Source organism: Abramis brama (assembly GCF_963993115.1).
Source record: "Abramis brama genome assembly, chromosome: 21".
Lineage (NCBI taxonomy): Eukaryota > Metazoa > Chordata > Actinopteri > Cypriniformes > Leuciscidae > Abramis > Abramis brama.
In genome coordinates this window covers 12,031,400-12,057,184 of record NC_139983.1, presented here as the reverse complement: position 1 = coordinate 12,057,184, position 25,785 = coordinate 12,031,400, and the positions used below count along the sequence as shown (strand labels likewise).

Sequence of the window (25,785 nt, the reverse complement as noted above, 5' to 3'; positions counted from 1 at the left end):
CATTTTATGTTCTGATTGAAGCATATCAAACCTGTTCCCTCGAAAATGGTATTTCACATCAATTAAAGTCACCGGGCTTTTACTTACAGGCGGAAAATAAGATGGATGCTCTGTAGCAGGTGAACTGAAAGTCAGTAATTCAATCAGACTGGATAGAGATTCAATTACTACAGCATCTCTCTTAAACATTTTACACACACAAACGCATTATAGGCTTCAACTTGTCCTTCAGTTTAATGGATTCTGACAGCAAAAAAAGCATATATAAGCCTCCAGGCTGATCAAGCAGTTTCAGAAGAAGCTTCATCCAGAACACTGCTAGTATTTTAATAGTCACCATATGGCCTTTGCATCCTCACAGCCAGCATAACATACATGATCTAGAGGTCAGGGAGTATTATGTACGATTATTAATTCACTCTCCGGTTGATTTTAAGGTTTAAAACAAAAACAAATCTGCGTGTTCAAGCCAGATACATCTTAAAAGATCCTATCTCATGTATGCATGCGTTAAAGCACCAATGGTGACCAGGGGTCGGCGCGTTGCACAGCTCAAGTTCACCATGATTCTTTTGTTTCGTGTTTATACAGCCACATTGTAAAGCCAAATGTCTAAGGTGATTACTTTCAAAGCACTAACAGGCTAGTGTCTGGGTTATTACAGCTAGTTAATTAGCTTTGGGCGGCTGACCAGTGAAATCACTGTGGAATGCTTTTCCAATGATGTATGAGCCGGTCTTTGGTTTCAGAGTAAAGGTTAATGGAAACGAGGAATCTGAGGAATTACACGCTGTCATCAAATCACTGACCAGCAACCACAGTAGCATTTTCTCATTGTTTTCCAAGCAAATGGCTGATTACATTTTTACACTAATCTTCCAGAAACAACAATGGACAATGACAGCTAAACAGGGTGAGATCATCTTGTAGTCTGCCATGCATGCTATGAAACTAATTCCATCTAATTTACAGGATGTAAGCGGTTGAGGTGTTGGGAACGCCGGGGGATGGTTATTTATGGATTTATGGAATATAAAACACATATGAGAGATGGAAACATTACAGGATGTATTAAGGCTCTGACGTTCATTACAAAGACAAGAAAGATGTCTGCCTAAAAAGGCACTTACAAGATATTAGAAAGGGGCAATGGAAGCACTTTGTGATAGGCTCATATATTAGAGAGACGTTGGTATCATGTAATGTATGTAATTTGTCTCTTACCTAGTTTGGAGTGTCCAAAGCAAAATACACAGCCATCTGCTCCATTGACCACTGACTGGATGACTTCAGCCACAGTTCCAGCACAAACCTCTGCCTGCCAGGAAACAGTGAACAGCCAATCAAATTCATGCTCTGCAAAAATAACTCAAATATTAAATTAAATTAAGGTATTTTTAATGTCTTTTTTCACTTGTTTTCAACATCAATAAAAAACTAAAAAAATATTTAAACAAGACAAATTTAATTGAAAAGCAGCATGGCATAAGATATTAGGACTTGTTTTCAGAGAATGTACAGTATATTTGATGAAAGTGTATTTTGTCTTACAGCACTGGCAGATCTATTTTTTTCCTTCTCAATTAAACTATTAGTCACTTTAGATAAAAGTGTAAATGTATATAATATAACAAATGTTAAAATAACTAAAAGTCGTTTTAAGAATTTTTAGATATTTTAACTTGACAATAAGGCAAAAAACACTTGATGTGTGGAAGAGATCTTCTAGATGGCAGCAATTACTTTTCTTCATTATTGAGCTATGAGGTTAAAGATATGGGTTGGTAACCTTATAGGTTAAAAATCCCAAGAGGCGTGACATATAAACTGCCATTTTTGTCTTTAACCTTAATCACTATTTAAAATAATGGTTCTAAAAGGGTGTTTTTGCAGCAGTGCCATAGAAGAACCATTTTTAGTTCCCCAAAGACCCTTTCAGGGCCCTTTTTCCCACTATAAAGAACCTTCTGTGCAATGGAAATGTTCTATGGATGTTAAAGGTTCTTCATGGAACCACCAATGTAGGCACATTAAGACAGGTTTCTCCAGTGGGATTTTCCCTGTATTAAGAACATACTGCTGCTTTGTATTAGGAAGCAATTATTTCTGCCACTAGTGGCTGAAATGACACACTGCATGTTTAATGGTTAGCACCAATCCCTCACCTGAGAGGCATCATGGGAGAAGGCTGCATCAAATGCGAACATCTTTGGAGGAGCCTGGTTGGAGCTGCCGCGTTTCTGAGTTTGATTCTGCTGAGAATTAGCCGCTGGGTCCATGATGGTCACTTGCTTCTTACGAGAATCGACCTTCAGGAAAGAGCTGGACTCTGCCGCGCTGGCGGGCGATGAAGGACAAACGCGTACCATCACTTTAACCTGCACAGAAATACAACAGCATCTACTCAGTAATGCAACTAAGATTGTCATGTTTCAAAGCACCAACCTATCTGTGAATAACAACTCAACCAATGTTTTTGAGAACAAAACATTCTGCTTGAGGGAGAACAAGCTATTTGTGTAGGTTTACAGCTCTGTTAAAGGTTTAAATATTGAGGAAAGTTCGCACCTCATTTCCGAACACTACTCCTTGCTTTTTCAAGTGGTTTTGAACAACTTTTTGTGACGAAAAACCCTCAAACTTTAACATACCATTACTCGTGTTTTTGACAGAAGCGTGTGCAGTGTGATACTTAGAGTTATTCATAGCTCTTTAATATTTCACAGTCAAATGTGTGGAGACAGCAGGCAAACATGAAATCTCAGTAATGCTACGAAATGCAGTAGCAAGACTAAGGAAAAGGTACGCCAAGTAACTTCAGCTGAAGTTTCGTTTAGGAAAATTAAATTTACTCTAAGTTTCTCTAAATTATAGAGATTGAATATGAATCCAATGAGAGTGTGCACAGTCTACAAAAAAAGTGGTATATCCAGTGAAATTATATAGGGGTGAATTCAGGACACTTTTTGCCATAGAGATGACTGGGAAAATGTGTCCCAGTCAACCTGAATTCACCCCTATCTGAACGAACGGATTGCACGTCCACCAAATGTTATATGAATCTAATAGCTGAACATTTACTAGTTACTTTTTAACTTGTTCTTTGAAAAAATGTGGTTTAAATGATTCAATGCACCATCTAATATAGCCTGTAATGTATGTTCCCTTCATGTATCACATACATGTATATGATAAACACCTAATGTCCCGTTTGCAAGTGTGCTCAGTGAAACCATCATTGACTGAATGTAATTACAGATTAGTGGAGTAGAACACACAAGGGATTGTTGGAGGCATGCAGAAAGACAGGAGATAAATATTGTCTTCCTTTCCAACTCAAACTCAGTGACACTGAAAGCCCATCTAAAGTCTAGACACAATGGTTATACGTGGACACCAAGACTGCATCATCAAAGTTGAAAACAGTTGTCCTGCTTGATATTTTTAGGACTCTTTGATAAACAGGACGTTCAAAAGAAGATTAATTTGAAACAGAAATCTGTTGTTATGTCTTTACTGTCACTTTTGATCAATTTAACGCATCCTTGCTTCCTTCTAGGCTGAACAGTTCATTATGAAATGCCTTCAAATAACTGGACTACACATATTCACTATGCTAAACAAACAGCTGACCTATTGAATGCATCATCCCATTTATAAATGCCTCCCAAAGGAAACGCTCTCTGGTACTCTATAAACTGTGACTAATACGCTTTCTTTCTGAGCCCTTGCCTGTTATGGAATTGTGGTCATGCAGCAGCCCAAGGGGCAGTTATAACATCTGTCATGCTGTGAAACGTAATTAGTGAAATCAAAGCATTCAAGATTAAATATCAGGTTAAGCACATATTCAAACAACAGATTTGTCTGACCCTAGAACAGTACAGCAGCTCATTTTGTGTTCTCAATGCAAAGCCGAATTCAAAGCTGCAGACATAATTACCGTAGAAATCCAATCTCGACGCCATATGGATTAGCAACTGTAATACCATCATCACTACATTGATAGACATTTTGATAACGCAGGAGAAAATTGCTTCTCTAGAGTATCAGTCATTCCGGCATCTATTTGTTTTAGGCATTGTATTTATTGGTGCGTCTTTAGATGAATGTTTAAGTACACTAAGATAATAAAAACCAGCATCTCTCAAGACTTATTTTTTCTAATTTAAGGATCAATAATAGATCTGAGAGCCATCATAAGGAGATTTCCTTGATATTGCCTCTGGAAAGGAGAAATAATCCTATATTTGTTCAAGTGGATTCCACTGAGATCAATACATTAAATGACAATTTCCAATTCTTAAATCAGAACAAAAGATAAATTTAGTTGCTCTTTCATTTCCTTACTGAAAAGAAGATTTCAATTTACATTTATTTTGTATTTTTCATTTCACATTATTTGAAACCTCACAGATGATGTGTATAATAGTTGATTCTGTATAGAAATTATATTAATAATAATACACTAAATAATGTGTATAATTATTTTGAATTGCACAATTTTTTTTTGCATTGCACAATAATTAATGTATATTGATGCAACAAAATAACTTTTTAGAAATATGCCTTTTTAAGAAAAACAACAAAACAATGCAGATGAGACTTTTATGACAGAAGCTACGAGTCTACTAATGTGCGATTATCATGGATTGTCATTTAAATATCAACTATTTATTTTAAACATCCTAAAATTCCATAGTAGAAATAAACTGAAAAAATAAGATTCATTTTGACATGCAAAAACAGAATACAACTGAAAATAAATGTATTTAATTAATAAAAAATAAAAAAAATGATTTTGAAAAAAAAATTATGAAATAGTTAATACTGATTTTTTTTTCCTTTTGATTGTAAACTTTGGTATTTTGGAAAATCTGAGCACAGTTGAGATATCTTCTGAAACTCTAATGCCTGCTATTGACTGTGATTTCGGCAATCCTATACAATCTGATAATACAAATCACACTGTTCGACATGGATCTAATAAACTTGGGTACATGTATGTAGACTGTAGAAAGTTAGTATAGAAGAATGAAATGTCATCATGGCTATTTTGCAAATGGAGCTTGAGATAAGTAGTTTTAAGTTCTAACGCCATGTCAAGTTGATCAATACACCATTTTTGATCAATACACCATTTCATGTTTTATTGGTTAGTTGGTATACGTAGGTCGTAGCAGCAAACACACTGTGAGATGATCATGTTAAATTTCTGACACTGTTAGAAAATTATCGCAGGCTATCTTTGGTCGCAATGGGCGTCTTTGAACCTCTCTCACTGTATGACATAGGACCACTGTTTAGGAGCCACGACCACAGAAACTGTCACGATTGATCATCTTTCTTCGGGAAGAAAAATGTGTATTGGGCATAAAGAAGACACATGAGATTGCTAGGTCATTTCTCCAAGGAAATATTGGAGAAGCAGGAAACTTTGCCTTTCCTGGGAACAGCCTTCCAGAAATGTCATTACAGTGCGTTAAATATTTCATCCTGGTGTCATTTAATAGCAAAAAGAACCCTGCCTACAGTTTTTGCATATTCCACCTGAATTATGCATGAGGTGCATTGTTGAGAACACATCACACACAACACTTCTCTCCTGCTGAATATGTGCACACAAATCAGGACAGCTCTGGGAAAAAAGGAATGCAGCTGACCATTGACGCCGTAATGATACTGTCATTTCATATGTCATTTCTTTAATCCACCAGAGATGTGGCAGCATTTCTAGCAATGGTACATCAGGAGTTGTATACAGTACGACTTATCTATACAAGTTTATAGAGTCTACATTTGAGGTAAAGCTCCTCTCTGAGCCACAGTGATAAGTCTCAACCAATAGCTTCAAACTGGCTCAGATCTAATAACGTGCTGGCAGACAGAATTTAATGAAACCCTATTCTACACCCAGTCCCTGCGCTACAAAGAGTCATGTCTCTTTCTGTTCCGTATAACCAATCCTTCCAGGTTTGTTTACTTACTGTACGTCTAGCATCTCTTAAGCCCATTACCACAAATAGAATTTCTTCTGTTTGGTGATTTGCAACCCATTGGATGCATTGAGCCTCTGATTTTCAGAAGCAGGGATAAGATCACAGTAGGGGGGATCATTAGCCAGCATATGCGGCAGGATGGCGACGGAGGAGGTGGTCTCCCTATGAGCTCTCACAGCTTTTGTGGGTGAGAGCAGTTTGGATAGAGCAGCAGGACTAATGAAAGGAGATGCTCTATTCTGGGTTCTTAAAGGTCTTTAAGAACACTGGAACAGGAGCCAAGCCCACATACTCACTCAGTGGTGCTCACTAGTTCTCATCATTACATCAAAACATCACATTTATTTTGTATTTTGCATTTTATAATATTTCTGAAACCCCATAGATTTTGTAGAATAGTTGCGTTTGTATATAAAAATAAATAAATAATACATATAGTTATTTTGCATTGCACACAAATTAATTCATGTCAATTGATTCAGACCGTATTTTATGGCCCAAAAAGTATTGGACATGGCATTAGATGACAAACTACCAAATCATAGTGACATAACCTAGGCAAACAAATAATGCAAGAGTTTTTTTTTTTTCACTTTCATTGACAACCCCGACAGCAACATAGTGTCGGCATAGATCCGGCCTACATCTGGGCCGTGTGGAATCCACGTGTAACAAATGCGTGTACCTGGGCCGACACTATGTTGCTGTCTGGAAATCTTTACTATTACCTTTAAGCAGAGGATCCCAATGTGATTTTAGTGCATATGTGAACTTGTTTTTGCTTGAAGAGCATGCTTGCATGTTCTTCAGTTGCACATGGTGCGGCACAAGTGCACAAACAAACAATGCAATCAAGTCTATTTGATTCACAAACAAATGACTCTTATGAGTTGGTTCTTTTTAGTGAATCAAAAACATTAGGTGCAACCAGTGTAGTCAGATTGATGAACAAATTATGAGCCGGTTCTTTTTAGTGAATCAAAAGCATACTGCACGATCAGAGCAGTCAGAATCACGCACAACAGATTCGTATGAGTAAATTATAAATATACAGAGTGAGCATAGTTCTAAAAGACGAGTTACATCTTTGAATCAGTCTGATGAATGCATTGAACTAAATCAGAGCGGTTAATGGGTGCCTTATCAGTTCTCAAACGGAAGGCTGCATACTTATGAGCCTAGTCCTTACTTAGGCTAGAGTTGCTTATTAAATTGATTTTGTTTCTACATATGCTATGCTTTATTCCCTGATATTTACAGGAGAGGTTTGAAAAAATGCCACGATGAAATTTCATTTGAACACTTTTCATTTCAACGACTGATGTGATTTATATCATGGCATTTGAAGTATGGACCTGTGATGCACAGATCTTATCCAGCTTATATGTGCTTGTAGCTGTACAGAGAAAGCAAGTTTCATATTTTATAGTGGGCTGAGATCCCCTCGGATTACTATATGGAATCAATAAGCCTGAAGTTGATATGTCCATTACAATAGATAGATAATAGCAGAACAAGTCTTTATATCACTCTTTAATCTGCTGTCTTCCAGGCAGGGTCTACAAAGCTTAATTAAAAAGACATTTCTTCTTAGATATATCTTCTTGCAGTGTAAACTGATGTGTTAAATGATCACAGGCATACCGGGATGAATATTTCAGACTATTGAATTCCCATGTGCTCTGCTCACTCCATAATGCCCGTAAGATGTTTTCTTTAACACCTTAATTTTAGAAAAGGGCTGTTAAAAATTTAATTAGCTACTGAATGTCATTTTTTTCCAAAGTCAGATACACTTTGGAAAAAGGGTGATTGATGAATCTGCCAAACTCGCAGAATTCACTGTAAACCCGAATAAGTTGGCAGAGCTCAAAAAATTTGAGGTAATCATATACAAAAACTTTTTTAAGTTAAGTAAAGTTTAAGTAAGCAGATCTTGCATATTTTTATTTTGTACACATACCTTTTAATTGCTCTTAACTGATTGAGTAAGCTAATTCAAATATTTAACTTAAAATGATCATGTAGTCTCAACTTAAATATGTTTAGTAGTGGAAACCTGGTCAGATTTAACTAGCTAATTCAGTAAATGATACCTTGTTAATTGGTTACACAATGATTTGATAAAATTAGCATAGCATGGCACTTTCTGAATGAGGACAGCAACATAAAACATTTAACATTTATCGGTTCTCAAACTAAGCTCAAGGTCCACTCGTCACCATGATGGTAACCCTACAAAAAAACAATATAATTAACTCGTCTAAACTAGAATAACAAAACATTAAACACCACTTAACATTAATCTTGCAAAACAAACAAACAAAAAAAAAACATTATATAATACTTAATTTTAGCATTTACTCTGCCTTTTGAGTGTCATGGCAAAGCATGCTAGGAAATAGAAATCCCAGCCCAGTTTCAGTTAAATTTAAGTTTGATTAAGTTAAATTAAAAGAAACAAGTTCATAAAACTCAAAACAAATAAACAAGTCAGATTACTTAAAATATGCCTGTTTTGTGAACTCAAAAGAAAAAGAAAGTTCTAAATATTTATATTATTCATATATTCGTTTCATTTCAGTTGGCTCTACACAAACCAATTAATTATTTTGTGCGTTAGGGTTTAAACTTTAAAGTGTTCCTATAAACCACCAACGTTCTAGAGTAGACGGAAGATGGAGAGAGTCTCAGTGATGAAGAAACAGGAGATAGGAAAAGGGAGACTTACAATGGACAGCTTTAGTCTGTTCTATTTGATGGATACACGTACAAATTTACTCAGGAGCTCCTAGAAGTGTTTGAAAGTCACCACTAATTGCTTTATCATTATGCAGATGATGGAGATGCCTTTGGTATTTAATCTCATCACATTGTCATAAAACTCACTCTGGGAGCCACATGCCTGATGGTGCAAATCATGATCACTGTGTGAATTGGGGCAAAACTGCTGGGCTAGAGATGAAGGGGTGATGACATCATTCATACACAAACTGAATTTTTTAATGAATTCCTATATATTCACATCATCGTAGTAGAATAATGTCACATGTAAATTTGCATGAGTGCAAAGCACATTTTTAGATAGTGTTTTTACTTAATTAGTTCTATTCAGAGCAAATATGAATGATATATCTGTGTCTTTCATCTCTATCTCAAAGTCGATCACTTGTGGGTGTCACAAAAGCAGCAGTATAGAGCAGCTACATCCATCAATATCTTATCTCACAATGTTCTTCTATCCAAAGGCCACTGTTGCAGCCCTGTCCCTTGAGAAAGGTGACATTTCTCTGCTGTAAATGCCAGAATTTGCATTGCCCACCATCCTGCTTATGTTCCGGTCGGCTGGAGAATGGTTCATTTTTAGTTCGCCAGCACACCGCACAACATGCAGCCTAAATGTGGGTGTTGTTTACAGATGAACTCAAGCTGTTCCAATGCGAGATGACTGTGTGGACTCACCGAAAGTTCTCAATAACAACCCACCTAGTGGTTAATTATTCGTCTCTCAAAATCTGCTTCCAAAATTCATAATTTTGCTTAACAGAAACATCCACATTCGACAAACCCACAGCCATATGATTGCCTCTGAGATTTTTTTGGGAGGGGCCAGCACTAGATATCGTGACCCAAATCGGCACAGACTGAGTCCAAACACAGATGAATGTCCCCCATCCTCTTGTGTCTGAGAGGAATGCCAGATATGCTGGTTTCCCTGCGATGCGCTGAAGATCAGGATCAACTTTCACCATGAGGGGCTTCTCCACTGTCAGCGCTCGTACCAATGCATGCGTTTGACAGATTCTTTCCGCGCAAGAGCTTACTAGGGTGGTTTCAAATAGAAAAACAACAAACTGTCAGAGAAATCAGTGATGCGAACAGTGTGCTGACTGAGCATGTAAATTAATAAAGGAAGGCGGCGGTAAAGACAGGACAGAGTGACAGGGGGCTGAAGACTTTCCATTATGTTTGGTTGAGGGTACTGAAATTGCTTTTGCACTGTATAATGATGCTGGTTTACTAGTGATTCAACTGAATGGTTTACTGATCTGAAATGTACATATGAGACTAGCAAAATCAGCCACTTGAAACATGGCTCGAAACAAAGAACCCAATGTTGTAACCAGGATGGCCGAGTGGTTAAGGTGTTGGACTTAAGATCCAATGGACAAACTCCACTCCTGGTAGATCACTGTGAATTTTAAATTACATTATAGTAATGCAGCTGTATGTGGTTGTGTTACTAAAAACAAAGTGGTTGTATTATTTCAAAGTGGTTGTTAGCATCACAGAAGGACCAGGATGGCCGAGTGGTTAAGGCGTTGGACTTAAGATCCAATGGACAAATGTCTTCGTGGGTTCAAACCCCACTCCTGGTAACAATGATCTATTCTAGCAAGAATTAGTTCAAGAATGTTGCTTAATATTATGAAGATGAGATAAATTTGAATGCTCCCCACTCCTAGTAGCTTGTAAACTTTGAATTACATCATAGTAATCCTGCTGTATGTGGCTGCGTTACCAACAAACCAGTTTCTCAAAGTGATTTGAGGGGTTGAGTGAACAAGGGTTTTTTTAGTATTACAAAGTGACTTGTGTATTTTTAGTATTACAATGGACAAATGTCCTCGTGGGTTCAAACCCCACTCCTGGTAGATCATTATGAATTTGTGGTTGCATTTACCAACAAACCATTTTCTCAAACTGGCTGTGAAGCACCTGTAGAAAGAATAAAGGGGGTTCAAGCATTGCAGTGCGACCAGGATGGCCGAGAGATCCAATGGACAAATGTCCTCGTGGGTTCAAACCCCACTCCTGGTAACAATAATCTATTCTAGCAAGAATTAGTTGAAGACTGTTGCTTAATATTATGAAGATGAGATAAATTTGAATGTATATCAAAGGAGCATTTTCGGCATCTACAACAACCTCAAAGCGACCAGGATGGCCGAGTGGTTAAGGCGTTGGACTTAAGATCCAATGGACAAATGTCCTCGTGGGTTCAAACCCCACTCCTGGTAACAATCATCTATTCTAGCAAGAATTAGTTGAAGACTGTTGCTTAATATTATGAAGATGAGATAAATTTGAATGTATATCAAAGGAGCATTTTCGGCATCTACAACAACCTCAAAGCGACCAGGATGGCCGAGTGGTTAAGGCGTTGGACTTAAGATCCAATGGACAAATGTCCTCGTGGGTTCAAACCCCACTCCTGGTAACAATCATCTATTCTAGCAAGAATTAGCTGAAGAATGTTGCTTAATATTATGAAAATGAGATAAATTTGAATGTATCTCAAAGGAGCATTTTCGGCATCTACAACAACCTCAAAGCGACCAGGATGGCCGAGTGGTTAAGGCGTTGGACTTAAGATCCAATGGACAAATGTCCTCGTGGGTTCAAACCCCACTCCTGGTAACAATCATCTATTCTAGCAAGAATTAGCTGAAGAATGTTGCTTAATATTATGAAAATGAGATAAATTTGAATGTATCTCAAAGGAGCATTTTCGGTATCTACAACAACCGCAAAAAGTGACCAGGATGGCCGAGTGGTTAAGGCGTTGGACTTAAGATCCAATGGACAAATGTCCTCGTGGGTTCAAACCCCACTCCTGGTAACAATGATCTATTCTAGCAAGAATTAGTTGAAGACTGTTGCTTAATATTATGAAGATGAGATAAATTTGAATGTATATCAAAGGAGCATTTTAGGCATCTACAACAACATCAAAGCGACCAGGATGGCCGAGTGGTTAAGGCGTTGGACTTAAGATCCAATGGACAAATGTCCTCGTGGGTTCAAACCCCACTCCTGGTAACAATCATCTATTCTAGCAAGAATTAGTTGAAGAATGTTGCTTAATATTATGAAAATGAGATAAATTTGAATGTATATCAAAGGAGCATTTTCGGCATCTACAACAACTTCAAAGCGACCAGGATGGCCGAGTAGTTAAGGCGTTGGACTTAAGATCTAATGGACAAATGTCCTCGTGGGTTCAAACCCCACTCCTGGTAACAATCATCTATTCTAGCAAGAATTAGTTGAAGACTGTTGCTTAATATTATGAAGATGAGATAAATTTTAATGTATATCAAAGGAGCATTTTCGGCATCTACAACAATCTCAAAGCGACCAGGATGGCCGAGTGGTTAAGGCGTTGGACTTAAGATCCAATGGACAAATGTCCTCGTGGGTTCAAACCCCACTCCTGGTAACAATCATCTATTCTAGCAAGAATTAGTTGAAGAGTGTTGCTTAATATTATGAAGATGAGATAAATTTGAATGTATATCAAAGGAGCATTTTTGGCATCTACAACAATCTCAAAGCGACCAGGATGGCCGAGTGGTTAAGGCGTTGGACTTAAGATCCAATGGACAAATGTCCTTGTGGGTTCAAACCCCACTCCTGGTAACAATCATCTATTCTAGCAAGAATTAGTTCAAGAATGTTGCTTAATATTATGAAGATGAGATAAATTTGAATGTATATCAAAGGAGCATTTTCGGCATCTACAACAACCTCAAAGCGACCAGGATGGCCGAGTGGTTAAGGCGTTGGACTTAAGATCCAATGGACAAATGTCCTTGTGGGTTCAAACCCCACTCCTGGTAACAATCATCTATTCTAGCAAGAATTAGTTCAAGAATGTTGTTTAATATTATGAAGATGAGATAAATTTGAATGTATATCAAAGGAGCATTTTCGGCATCTACAACAACCTCAAAGCGACCAGGATGGCCGAGTGGTTAAGGCGTTGGACTTAAGATCCAATGGACAAATGTCCTCGTGGGTTCAAACCCCACTCCTGGTAACAATCATCTATTCTAGCAAGAATTAGTTGAAGAATGTTGCTTAATATTATGAAAATGAGATAAATTTGAATGTATATCAAAGGAGCATTTTCGGCATCTACAACAACTTCAAAGCGACCAGGATGGCCGAGTGGTTAAGGCGTTGGACTTAAGATCCAATGGACAAATGTCCTCGTGGGTTCAAACCCCACTCCTGGTAACAATGATCTATTCTAGCAAGAATTAGTTGAAGACTGTTGCTTAATATTATGAAGATGAGATAAATTTGAATGTATATCAAAGGAGCATTTTCGGCATCTACAACAACCTCAAAGCGACCAGGATGGCCGAGTGGTTAAGGCGTTGGACTTAAGATCCAATGGACAAATGTCCTCGTGGGTTCAAACCCCACTCCTGGTAACAATCATCTATTCTAGCAAGAATTAGTTGAAGAGTGTTGCTTAATATTATGAAGATGAGATAAATTTGAATGTATATCAAAGGAGCATTTTTGCCATCTACAACAATCTCAAAGCGACCAGGATGGCCGAGTGGTTAAGGCGTTGGACTTAAGATCCAATGGACAAATGTCCTCGTGGGTTCAAACCCCACTCCTGGTAACAATCATCTATTCTAGCAAGAATTAGTTGAAGAGTGTTGCTTAATATTATGAAAATGAGATAAATTTGAATGTATATCAAAGGAGCATTTTCGGCATCTACAACAACCTCAAAGCGACCAGGATGGCCGAGTGGTAAAGGCGTTGGGCTTAAGATTCAATGGACAAATGTCCTCGTGGGTTCAAACCCCACTCCTGGTAACAATGATCTATTCTAGCAAGAATTAACAAACTGGTTTCTTAAAGTGTTAGCATCACAAAGCAACCAGGATGGCCGAGAGGTTAAGGTGTTGGACTTAAGAGCCAATGGACAAATGTCCTCGTGGGTTTGAGCCCCACTCCTGGTAGATTGTAAATTTTAAATTACATCATAGTAATCCTGCTGTATGTGGTTGCGTTACCAACAAGCCAGTTTCTCAAAGTGATTCTGAAGAACAAAGGGTTTTTTAGTATTACAAAGTGACTTGTGAACCAGCCAGGTGAGAAGTCAGTGCAATAATGTAGAATGTAAGATCAAAGGCCTACGTTCATGAATGTTAAACTGCTCCTCAACTGCATCTCTCCTGAACAGAACACTTTCACCTGTGATCTCTGCATGCATTCTGCAGGCAAAAATCTTTCGCATCCGCCCAGTATGTTCTCATGTGCTGCCAAAGCACACATCTGATGCTTACATTTCTCAGCCATCTCTGTTTTCTGATGCCTGTGTCACAAAATTTAGACTGAAGGCACTTTTAGTTTGTTCAGAGAAAAGATATAGTTCACACAAAAAGGAACATTTTCGCATTTAGTAATATTAAAATGTGCCTGTTTTGCCTCACTTCTGTTGCTCATTTGATTATGTCCTTGGTGGGGGTTTTTTTTTTAGTTAACGGGCTCACCTTGAATGCTTTAAATGCACCTTGAAACTACATACCATCACACACCATGAACACTCCAGTCCTACCCATCTCATCAGAACTTAAACAGCAGTTAAGGAGACAAATGAATGCTCTGAGTCTGGAAATATTACATCTAAACAACCAGGATGACTGAGTGGTGAAGGTGTTGGTTTTAAGATCCAATGAACAAATGTCCTTGTGGGTTTGAACCCCACTCCTGGTAGCAGGACAGCAATTTTAAAACCGGACAATGAAGTGAAAATTTATGGCAAACTATAGTTGGTCCAAAGGATGAGATGTTGATATACAATTGTGAGGCATTGGTAGCCTAATGTTAAAGATTAAAAACAAGTTTCTCTAAGCACTGATAAGGTGTTGAAATGAATCTGTTTATCTTGCAAACGCATTCATATGTTGGTGAAAAACACACTTAACCAACAAGAGAAAAGACTAATAAAATAACTAGAGCTAAATGCAGACCTTTTTGATATATTATTACAGATCCTACCTTGCCCATGCCGGGAGTGTCTTTGACTTTGTTGACTGCCCGTAAGAGGCAGGGGGGAGCGGGGGGTGGAGACACCTGCAGGATGCCACTGAAGTTGGTGGGAAAGAGGGGTGGATCACATGCCACTGGGGGCGCAGGACGCTGCTTCTTCTTCTTGGAAGACAGATTCAATTTCTGGGCAGCCCTGTGGATAAATAAACACAAGCCGAGTTAAAACTAGAGCAGATGTGTATGCATGTACAAACACTGCGATCTCTCGACTGTTTACATTGATTCCAAGTTTTTGTTTGCTCAAAGAAGTGTTTTGTATTTCAAATAAAATACAGCTTGGAACGTTCAGATGTAACAATGCAGACCTAAATTGATTTTGTGAGCAATCAAGCAAAGCGGTACAGTTTATGTTTTTCAGTACATTTCTAGTGTCTATCTCAGAACACTCTGATGAAGATTTGTGAATTATTAACTGCTCAATACATGCAAGTCACAGCCAATCAGAAGAGAAAAGAGACATCTGCAAGGTCTTCAATGCCATTACAACAGCATTTCCAGCATTCTTTTACTGCTGAGTGCTCACGGATAGCATGCAGGATCTGACCTTACTTCCTCAGGAGAGAACAACAGAGAGAGAGAATGAGAAAAAAATGAAAAGTACAGTACAGGAGTGTATTTTTATGTATTCAAGTAAAAGTTAAGTTGTTGTTCTAAAATAAACTGATAGACAGACAGAGACAGACAGACAGACAGACAGACAGACAGATAGACAGATAGATAGATAGATAGATAGATAGATAGATAGATAGATAGATAGATAGATAGATAGATAGATAGATAGATAGATAGATAGATAGATAGATAGATAGATAGATAGATAGATAGATAGATAGATAGATAGATAGATAGATAGATAGATACTTTGCCACGTCCAGTTGTCATCAGTGAAATATCCCTCTCTATGCATGTCTAAAACATGATGGCTGCGCAAATTAATTTTTAACCGCCAATCAAATTTTAGTATTATATTTCTTATTTGTGTTATTGTAATTTCAGGGAAGAAAAAAATACAGAGCCTAATTGAAATGCGGGACACTACGTCTTGCAGAATGTGGGGCAAAGCTCCCAAAGTCGGGAATGGTCTCCTTACTCCTGGTATAGGCAAATGGGATTTTAATTGCTTTTAAGTTGTGGATGAGTAAGACATTTCAGAATTATATCTGTTTGGCCATAAAACTGGCCACCTATTAACCTCAACACTGTATTTACAAATGGGGTCCAAATTGTAACTCAGTTCTCAGTGCATCAAGAAATCACATGCACAGTGGCAACCAAAGTAAATATGTTGATCCACAATGATTGTACCTGATGTCCAAACCTGTGGACATCAGGTGAAATTCTTGTGTATTAGTGTTTGAAGAGATATTGAGATCAGGAGAAGTGAGGGTCGATTGATTCTAACCGTGGTCTCGCAGCCTGTTAGAGACCGTTTCAATTGGCTCTTAGAAGAGTATCGATCAGTTCAGCATTTTCACCTGACCAAACATATCTGTGCAGAAGCTTATCACAGCCTCATTTAGACTCCCACTGGATCTGGGTTCAGATGATGGAGGCTGAAATTGCAGTTTACAAAACTAAAATAACCTCAAGTGGTCAAACATGAAAACACATGAGGGTTTTGCCGCAGGGATGAAGAGAGTGGTGATCTGAAAATATGGCATGTGAAAAAACTGTAGTTGGGGACCTAAAAAAGGTTTAAAAAAAAGGTTTTTCAGCCCCTAATGTATTCATTTGTTCCAGGCCAAATATATCTTATCTGAGAGGCCATGTTTAGGTAAGATATCTCATGATTTATGTTTGCTTGCCTCTAAAGAATTTATAGATATATAGACAAATGTGTTCCCAACTCCAAATGGTTCAGAGTCTCCTCAGGGTACAAATATTTTCATAATGGGGTTGTAAATTCGCCTTGAAATTCATGCTGGTCCAAGCAGTTTTTTTCAGCAGGGAAGACAATTAGGCTGGTCTCTTGTGTTTGGGTGCATGTTTTAAAGGTCTTGGTGGTTCGTCTGGCAGTGATGCGTTAATCAACTGTACAGAGCAAGTAAGGTAATAGACATTGCACACAAAACGAAAGGACAGTTCTGCTCCCCAAACTTCAACGCAGACGTCCAAAGGCATTGCAAACTCTCTCCCAAAGGATCCAGAAGATGTGTGAGTCTTATTTTCTCAGATTAGCAAAAGGAAAATGCCAGTTTGTTCACTTTGTGTTATAGTACCTTGAGGCACAATCATTCATTTTGAAGTTCTCCACCTTTGCAAAACTGTGCAAATCTATTCAAAGTCAAAGATACAGGCAGAAGAGAAAAATAGCTCACGTTTTAAGGTCTCCCAGCACTAAAATCACTTCACATCATATAAAAAAAAATACACCTTCAGCCTTTGGCTATCGTAGAAGAAATTGAGCGCTGTGGTTTAGACGTGCTGCAGTATTTGATAAAGCAAAGAAAATATTTTGCGACCTGATCAAATTTCTGTTGAGAGGAGTGGAGCGAAGTGGTTACTGTAAGGGGAAAAAATGAGGTAAAAATAATAAACATCCTGGCAGATAAGAGATGGTGAAAATATAGCTGGAAGTAATAATAACACTCAGTGTTTGTGTATAAATCAGGTCTGGAGATACAGTTACTGTGCTAGCTATGAAATCATCAGCACTTTGGATGCCAACAGAAAGAGGAAACTTCCTCAGAAATGAGACAGATTATCACCTGGATGCATTGTCAGGGGAATGTTTGTTTGTGTGTAAAACTTGTGTGTAGCCCCTAAAGGGTTGTGACGAAGTACATGGCTGAGCTCCAAGGCGTTGTGTGAAGTGCAAAGCGAGGTAATTATTGTGACACTCATTAATGTCAGGAAAACAGTTTTCTCTCTCACACACACTTTTAACGAACATACTGACCAAAACCTTAATGAGCTGACAATCATGGTCTCATAAAGTCTGATGCAAACTGTTGTCTCTGCCATATGCTTCTAATTTGAGCCCTCTTGTCCTACAGAAATAAACAGTGTACAGTTCGTTGTTACCTGCCTGAGAAAGGCCTGAAGAGAATAGATGGAAATTATTCTTGTTAAAAGCCAAAACATGTAAACAGAGAAACTGGATGAAAATGAAGTGGACACTTTGCTTGAATTGGCTTGAACCGAACGTAGCCGAGATTGTGTTATTTTGCAGAGGCGTTAATGAGATTTCTTTAAATAGCTTCTTAGAGGAACATTCCAATTTAGGAAACAGACAACATCTCTCCTCATCATCATCATCTCCACAAAAGTACAACATACATACACCTTAAGCCATCTTAACTGGCATATAAGCACATAACGTAATATATAAACACAAAATAAAATGACCTAGCCATTAAATTAAAGCTTAGTCAAAAATATAACTACATAAAATGAACAAAATATGCTGCCATGATGCTAGGGTGTTCTAGTTGTTTTCAGGGCATTACCATACATTTGCTATGGTCTTCTGGTTGTCAGCATGTTACTATGGTGTTGCTAGGGTGTTCTGGGTGGTTGCCAGGGTATTGCCATTCAGCTGCTATGGTCTTCTGTTTGTCAGCACGTTACTATGGTCTTCTATGATGTTCTGGGTGGTTGCTAGGGTATTGTCGTATAGTTGTCTTCTGGTTGTCAGCACATCGCTATGCTTCTGGTTGTCATCACATTGCTATAGTGTTGCTAGGGTGTACTGGGTGGTTGCCAGGTAATTGCCAAACAGTTGCTTTGGTCTTCTGGTTGTCAGCATGTTGTTGTGGCATTGCTAAGGTTTTCAGGGTTCTGGGTGGTTGCCGGGCATTGCCATACTGTACAGCTGCTGTTGTCTTCTGGTAGTCAGCACGTTGCAATGATGTTGCTAGGGTGTTGCTAGGGTGTTTTGTGTGGTTGCCAGGGTATTGCCATACAGCTGCTATGGTCTTCTGGTAGTCAGCATGTTGCTATGGTGTTGCTAGCATGTTCTGGATGGTTGCCAGGGCATTGCCATTCAGCTGCTACAGTCTTCTGGTTGTCAGCACATTGCTATGGTGTTGCTAGGGTGTTGCAAGGGTGTTCTGTGTGGTTGCCAGGGTATTGTCATACAGCTGCTAAGGTCTTCTGGTAGTCAGCATGTTGCTATGGTGTTTCTAGAATGTTCTGGGTGGTTGCCAGGGCATTGCCATACAGCTGCCATGGTCTTCTGGTTGTCCACACATTGCTATGGCATTGCTGAGGCTTTCAGGGTGGTTACGGAGGCATTGCTATATGGTTGCTAATGTACATTTTACTTAATTAAAGGCTTGCTCACACCAAGAAGAAAAACTATAACAATAAGTATATTAGCATCCACACAAACGCACAATAACGTTCTGTTTATTATAAGCCACTTTTATCAAGCTCTTTAAAGTCAGATGGATTCTGATTGGCTGCTGATGCTTTTATTTATACAGCTGGAAAAAAAAAAATCATAATGAAAGTGATTCCAATGATATTGTTAGAATAATTAGAATAGTTATAGTTACCGACCTTGGTGTGAACGGGCCTTATGTCCGTTTTAAACCTTAACCTTGAGTTTTGTTTTTACATAACTCTACTATATAGACTTACATAAAGATACATTGAGTAGTCGAAACCTAACTGAAGTAAGTCCTTATAAATCTATACACCAAACTAGCTCCAAACAAATCTCTTTAAAATTAACTATTTATCTACCAATAGCATGTTAAACAACACAACAATGGATTGAATGCAATGAGATTGTTGAGACAAAAATGTAAGAGAATTGTATTATCTGATTGTATTATTTGAGCAAACTGCATAGTAATGCTCACATTGGCAGACAGCACTAGTAGGACATTTATGTCCAGTGAGGCTAGAGAAAAAGATGACTTGTTTCTCACCTGTCCATCATTTAGGAGGCCGAGGACCCCTAATTGTCCAGTTTTGTTTCCCTCTTAAACAAGTATCCACCAGATTGAATGTGGAGTTTGACAGCTCATCATGAATCCATTAGTTCTCCATGTTGTGGTTTATGTGGTTGGTAGATAATGTTAAGAGTCCCTCCTTTAATGTATCCGCAGCAGATCGAAGCGATTCCTCGGCAGCGAGCAGATAGCTTAATTCCCACACCTGAGCACTCCCGACTGCCTACGCTCCGTCTCTCCAATCCCATGTCTCTCTCTCTCTCGTTCATTGCCCTTCTCTTCCTCTCCCTCACACTTCTTTCTCAGTTTCTCTCCTCCATGTCTCTGTTTGGCTTATTCCTCTGATTACATTGACCAGGAAATAATGTCCAGGCTCCAGATGAAGCGAGACCAGCTAAGAACATCCAAACAGGATGCAGGAAAGACACCGACAGGAACAACATCACATTGCCGCCTCTCAGCCCCTGTGCTCAGCTGATAATGTCTTCTATTCAATCTCTGCAACAGTCTTGTTCTCTCTCTCTCTCTCTCTCTCTCTCTCTCTCTCACTCTCTCTCACTCTCTCCATCTGTAACATACCTCACACTTCTCCAAGGATTTCTTTTCAACACCACAGGCAACAGTAAAGTTGGACCCAGAGCTCTGGCACCTCTGCACTCACTTTCTATACTGTTGCAGAAAATCAGACAGCAGTGGCCGCAAACTAAATGACACCAGAATACGTGTCCAATGTTCTTAGAGGGGATAATACAGTCAGAATCTGACTGACTACCAGTGACTCCGATCTTCAAGCACATGGAACTGGATAATATTCTGAATGTTCCAATCCAATCTGACTTCTGACCTGTAATACTGCCTGAATTATAATCATCCACTGTTGTATGTATCTAGATCTGCTGTACGGCCGAAACACACTTTGTTGCATTATTTTCCTGTTATCACTGTAAAGCTGCTTTGAAACAATCTGTATTGTAAAAAGCGATATATAAATAAAGGTCACTTGACTTGTTGTAAAGATCATAAATAATTAAATTGGTTCCTTTCATCTATACAGCAGCTCTGCAGAAAACAGTGATGTCATCATCCAGCTCAGTTCAGTTTTCATCCAATAGTGTCAGTGCATTCAGGTCAATACATTTGTTGAAGTTCTATAGTTCTTCAAAAAGGACCAAAAAGGACCATAAAAACAGTCAATATGACTTTTGTCCTATATTTATCCTATACTCTTAATCAACATGCACCAGTGCTACATTTTTCTAAATGTCATAATAATTTGTTAACAAACAAGTATTCATTACTTCAATGAGCTCATTGTTTCTGCCTTAAATTATACTGTAACATTGTTTAAATACATTTTTAGCTAACTGTGATTTTGTATATGTACATTTCTGAAATGCATAACTTAGACAGTTACCTCTGATAACAGATCCCTCTAAATTGTATTGTACTCTAAAATGAATTCACGCTTGCACATATTCAGACTTGCCACCTCAAGATGCATTACATTGGATTTAATGCCAGTAATGTCACTGGTTCTACGTGCCTTGTGATTTAAAGGGATAGTTCAGACAAAAATGAAAATACTGTCATTATTTACTAATCTCATGTGGTTCCAAACCTGTATGACTTTCTTTCTTTTGCATAACACAAACAAGGACTTTCATTGTATAAACAGAAACATTCTCCAAAAATCTTCTTTTGTGTTCCATGGAAGAACGAAAGGTTTTGAATGACATGAGAGTGAGTAAGAGATGACTGAGGCCCTGTTTACACCTGGTATTAAGGTGCATTTTTCGGATCACATGTGAATGACACTAAAAACAGGTGTAAATGGGGTCTAAAACATTTTGAGTTTGTCCACTTTCGATCACTTCCAGAGGTAGTCGAAAACACATCCGACCGGATTGCTTTCATAGTGTAAACGTTCATGTGGTCGAATGCATTCGAACAGCCACAAAAGGCCACCTACTCTATGCCTATTGACCAAATGCTTAAACATTATGGGAAGCGCGCTAGCCAGTCGGGATTTAAACGTTTTCGGCTAAAGACCCAAGTTTGGATGGAAGATAAAAAACGTACCAAGCACAATATTCTCTCACCATTCCTGATTTCTAACACTCACTCGCCACGTTTGGCGTGGTCTTGCGGCTGTCAGAGCAGAAAAGAAAGCTGATGCTCTCCGTATGTTTTCCGTCATCTCCAGCCACGTTCTTTTATAAATTGTGTGAGCTTATTTCGTCCATTAGATCGAAAGATCTAAAAAAGTCCATACATTTACCTGCCCATAGACCCTCCCCTCGAAGAAATCAGGGCAGAAGTTGTTGAAAGTGGACAATAAAGATGGATTAAAACACCAGGTGTAAACGGGAATGCGTATCCCTCATCAACTTGTGATCCGATCGACCAAAACACATTGGTGTAAACAGGGCCAGAATGTTAATTTTGGCATGAGTTATTCCTTTAAAAACAGCATTCTAATAGGTCTCTGTTTCATAATAATACTACAGAAAGACACTGAAGTCAGAAATTCTACAGAAGACTGAGAAGACACAAAAGATCACGTTTAGATCATGTTAAGCCAAAGCACAAAGTGAGTAATCCACCGGGTCAGACCTACCCAGTAGGCTAATAATGTCCGTATGAACATCAGCTCTCTATGTAGCCAGAAACACTGAATACCGAGCTGAACTTCCCTATTGTCCTTAAAACAACCTTCATCTCCAAAGGACTCAGAACATCCTTAGACATTTCTGGGTGACACTGTTTCACTGCTGCGGCACTGAAAAAAAAAAAAAGCCTGCAGCCCGATTCAACCTGCAGTCGTGTTCTGCCGGTGCTTTGTGTCAGAGGGGCTGTTGTCTAATTTCCCTGTCACTTTTCATACATCCTGCTCTGATCCACAGCTGCAGAGCCGCCGCATAGAGATTCAACCCCAAACATAGAGCATGAAAGAGGCAGGCCATAGCGTTCCCACTGCTATATCGCACACCCTAAATCTTCAACATCATACACAACGCAAATGTCTGTTACATATCGCTTATAATTAGTCAGCTTCTTCCCATATGGTGCAGATTAAAGGGGATTCGCTTGCATAATGAGAGTGAGCGGGGAGGAGAGATAAACAGGTAGCAGATACATATATATGGGCGTTTTTGCCGATAAGCCTCATTAAGTAGAACAATTAAAATGGGTTTTCAGTGGATGAACAGTTTGACTTAGTGTCGGCCCAGATTCGGGCCACATCTGCTACATGTGGATTTAACGCGTACCAGATATGGGCCGGATCTGGGCCGACACTATGTTGCTGTCTGGCTTGTTAGTAATGGGAAAGTTCATACTTTTGAGTTTGGAGTTTAAGACTGTGGCTGAATTTGGAATAGCAATGGAATTCTTGCCATCAGAAGAATAAATTAGATTTTAGAATATAATATGATTTTTGCTTTATTGTTGATCAAATAAATGCTTGGTGAGCATAAGAGACTTCTTTAAAAAAACAATTAAAAAAATGACCAGCCACAATATTTTAATGGTAGTGTATATTAGAAAATATAAGCAATGTTAAAAAATGTATTTATGTAAATATATTTGCTATTTATTTTGGGCCATTTTTTATATTTTGAAATGTATTTAAAATATATATATCTGAAAATGTTTTTTAATTGTTGAATATGACTTTTATAGGTTGCAATTCATTGTCTTTAAATTCATTCATTCAGAATTGCATTTCCAGAATTCCAGAATCTGCACTTTTCTTTTCCATATAGTGCAAGGGGTTGTGGGCAAAATTAGCCAAAAACATGAACAGATGCAAAATAATCAGCATGCTGCTGATTCCTTCAGACTTAAGCTGTAGCTAACATAACTCGCAATGGTTATTCATATTTAAATTAGCAGAACTCCATAGCCCCGGGATTCTAATTAAACGCCTCACTCATTAAAAGCTTGACTGGCACTATCTCTCAGCCTCTTTTGTATGCATACTTCTTACATGGTTTAGGTTTTGGGCCTGGTTTGAAAATTAATCACTAATTTATTAATCTTTCCGCAGAGCCCCTTTGCCAAACGATGCCACAGTTTTCAGATTTCAACAGATCTGCTGCTAATGAAGCTGTTTACTTTAGTTAGTATCTGGAATGCCTAATGAGCCATTATGAGTTAATTGACGGGGCTGAGAAGAATTTATTTTGGGGTCTAACGTCAGCCTGCTCAGATTAAACCAAGGGTTAATCAGAGCAATCCCATGAGAAATGACTTCTCCCAAACATATTTTTAACTATAAAATGATTTTATTTCCCCCCATAGCTCTCTCCTCGCTGGCTTTGCTGCTGTAGTACTTAAAAAATAAACCCATTAGTGTGCTGTAAAACAGTTCTAGTATGTCATGATGGTTTAAAGTTTGTCTTTCATTACAAATCTGTGCCATTCATTTGTTCATATCCTATATGATTAAAGTTCTTATTCTTATACGCTCATATAAAAGACAAATAATCAGCAAATTGCATGTAAAATAGTCTATATTACGTGAAGATATTTCACTGTCAAGAGGATGAAGATGCTAAAATAGAGCATAACCAGAGGAGTTGGACCCATATAAATCCCCACAATTCTGACCTGTGAGATTGTACAGTGCTCGGAGGCTGTTTCTGCAGATAAGGTTCTCCCAGACAGTCAAGCTGCTTCTTCACTGGATCATCAAACAAACCACAGAGGCTGAGACCGCTCAAGCAAAAAATAGAGCGGAATGAACGGAGCTTTGAATCGGAATGCTGCCTTAGTGAGTCAGCATAGGCAAAGCCATGGCAGTGGAAGGCCAAAGAAACAGCCCGATCGGTCTATACTTATTGAGCAGGGCAACATATTTCACCTATTGCGCATACTAGACTAGAATAGAATAGAATAGAATAGAATAGAATAGAATAGAATAGAATAGAATAGAATAGAATACTGTGCATACTAGAATAGAATAGAATAGAATAGAATAGAATAGAATAGAATAGAATAGAATAGAATAGAATAGAATACTGTGCATAATAGAATAGAATAGAATAGAATAGAATAGAATAGAATAGAATAGAATACTGTGCATACTAGAATAGAATAGAATAGAATAGAATAGAATAGAATAGAATAGAATAGAATAGAATAGAATAGAATAGAATGATGTACCAATCTATTTACTTTTTTAGAACATGCTGGTCTTATGCATGGCCATCTTTTATAAAAAAAAATTAAAAACAACAACAACAAACAACCTAATCCTTAATTACTGTAGGTTACAAAAGATATTCAGTCAAGAGCAGTGAGGGATTTTTTCTTTGTCTTTTGTTGTTTGATTGAGATTAAAAACACAGGCAGCAGCAGGAATATTAGGCTGCTGTCACTTTAAAAGGGGACCTATTATGCAAAATTCACTTTTACATAGTGTTGGAACATAAATGTGTGTCGGTAGTGTGTGTGCACAACCACCCTATAATGGTAAAAAAAAAAAAAAGTATATTCCCCATAAATCATAACCAGTGCCTCAAAATGAGTCGATCGCATTTTCCATTCATTGTGATGACGGGGAATGCTATTTTACATTTTTAAAATGTTGACAGTTTTGTGTGAATTTCTCCGTTCAAGAGCAAGAAGACGTGAAAGAAAACTCATTATTTGTCTAAAATGCGGCAATATATAAATAAATAAAAATTATTCAAAATCTTATAAAATATACAGTAGTGTAATATATAGGCCTAATATAAAAAATAAAATGATTAACTTTAATAAAACATAAACAATTTATAATTAATTATTTAATATAATAATATCAAAAATAATAATAAAATATTTAAATAATAAAAAAGCGTATCATTTAAAATTCATTATAAAATAAAATTCTAAGCCCAATCAGAGGAGGTGCACAGACTTGCTGCCTCTGTAGAGGTAATAAAATGTCTGTTTCACTCATTTCACAGTGAAATATGTCACTTGAAAGTAAAACAGGCTGTTCCTGTTGAGCTAAAAAGCCTACAAGGAAATCTGAA

General features: G+C 37.9%; 1 protein-coding gene across 4 annotated transcripts in view; it reads right to left on the bottom strand.

Moving 5' to 3' along the window:
* Window positions 1–25,785, bottom strand: part of kif26ba (kinesin family member 26Ba) — a 95,026-nt gene that overhangs the window by 15,662 nt on the left and 53,579 nt on the right. For 3 of the 4 annotated variants that reach the window (XM_084097508.1, XM_084097509.1, XM_084097510.1), the window contains 3 exons: window positions 14,811–14,994; window positions 2,166–2,378; window positions 1,225–1,318 (listed from right to left, as the gene is read on the bottom strand). In XM_084097508.1, coding sequence (XP_083953634.1) covers window positions 1,225–1,318; window positions 2,166–2,378; window positions 14,811–14,994 — 491 coding nt within the window. Of the gene's footprint in view, window positions 1–1,224; window positions 1,319–2,165; window positions 2,379–14,810; window positions 14,995–19,738; window positions 20,219–25,785 lie in introns of those variants that run through there. The other variant, XM_084097511.1, reaches the window with a different exon arrangement.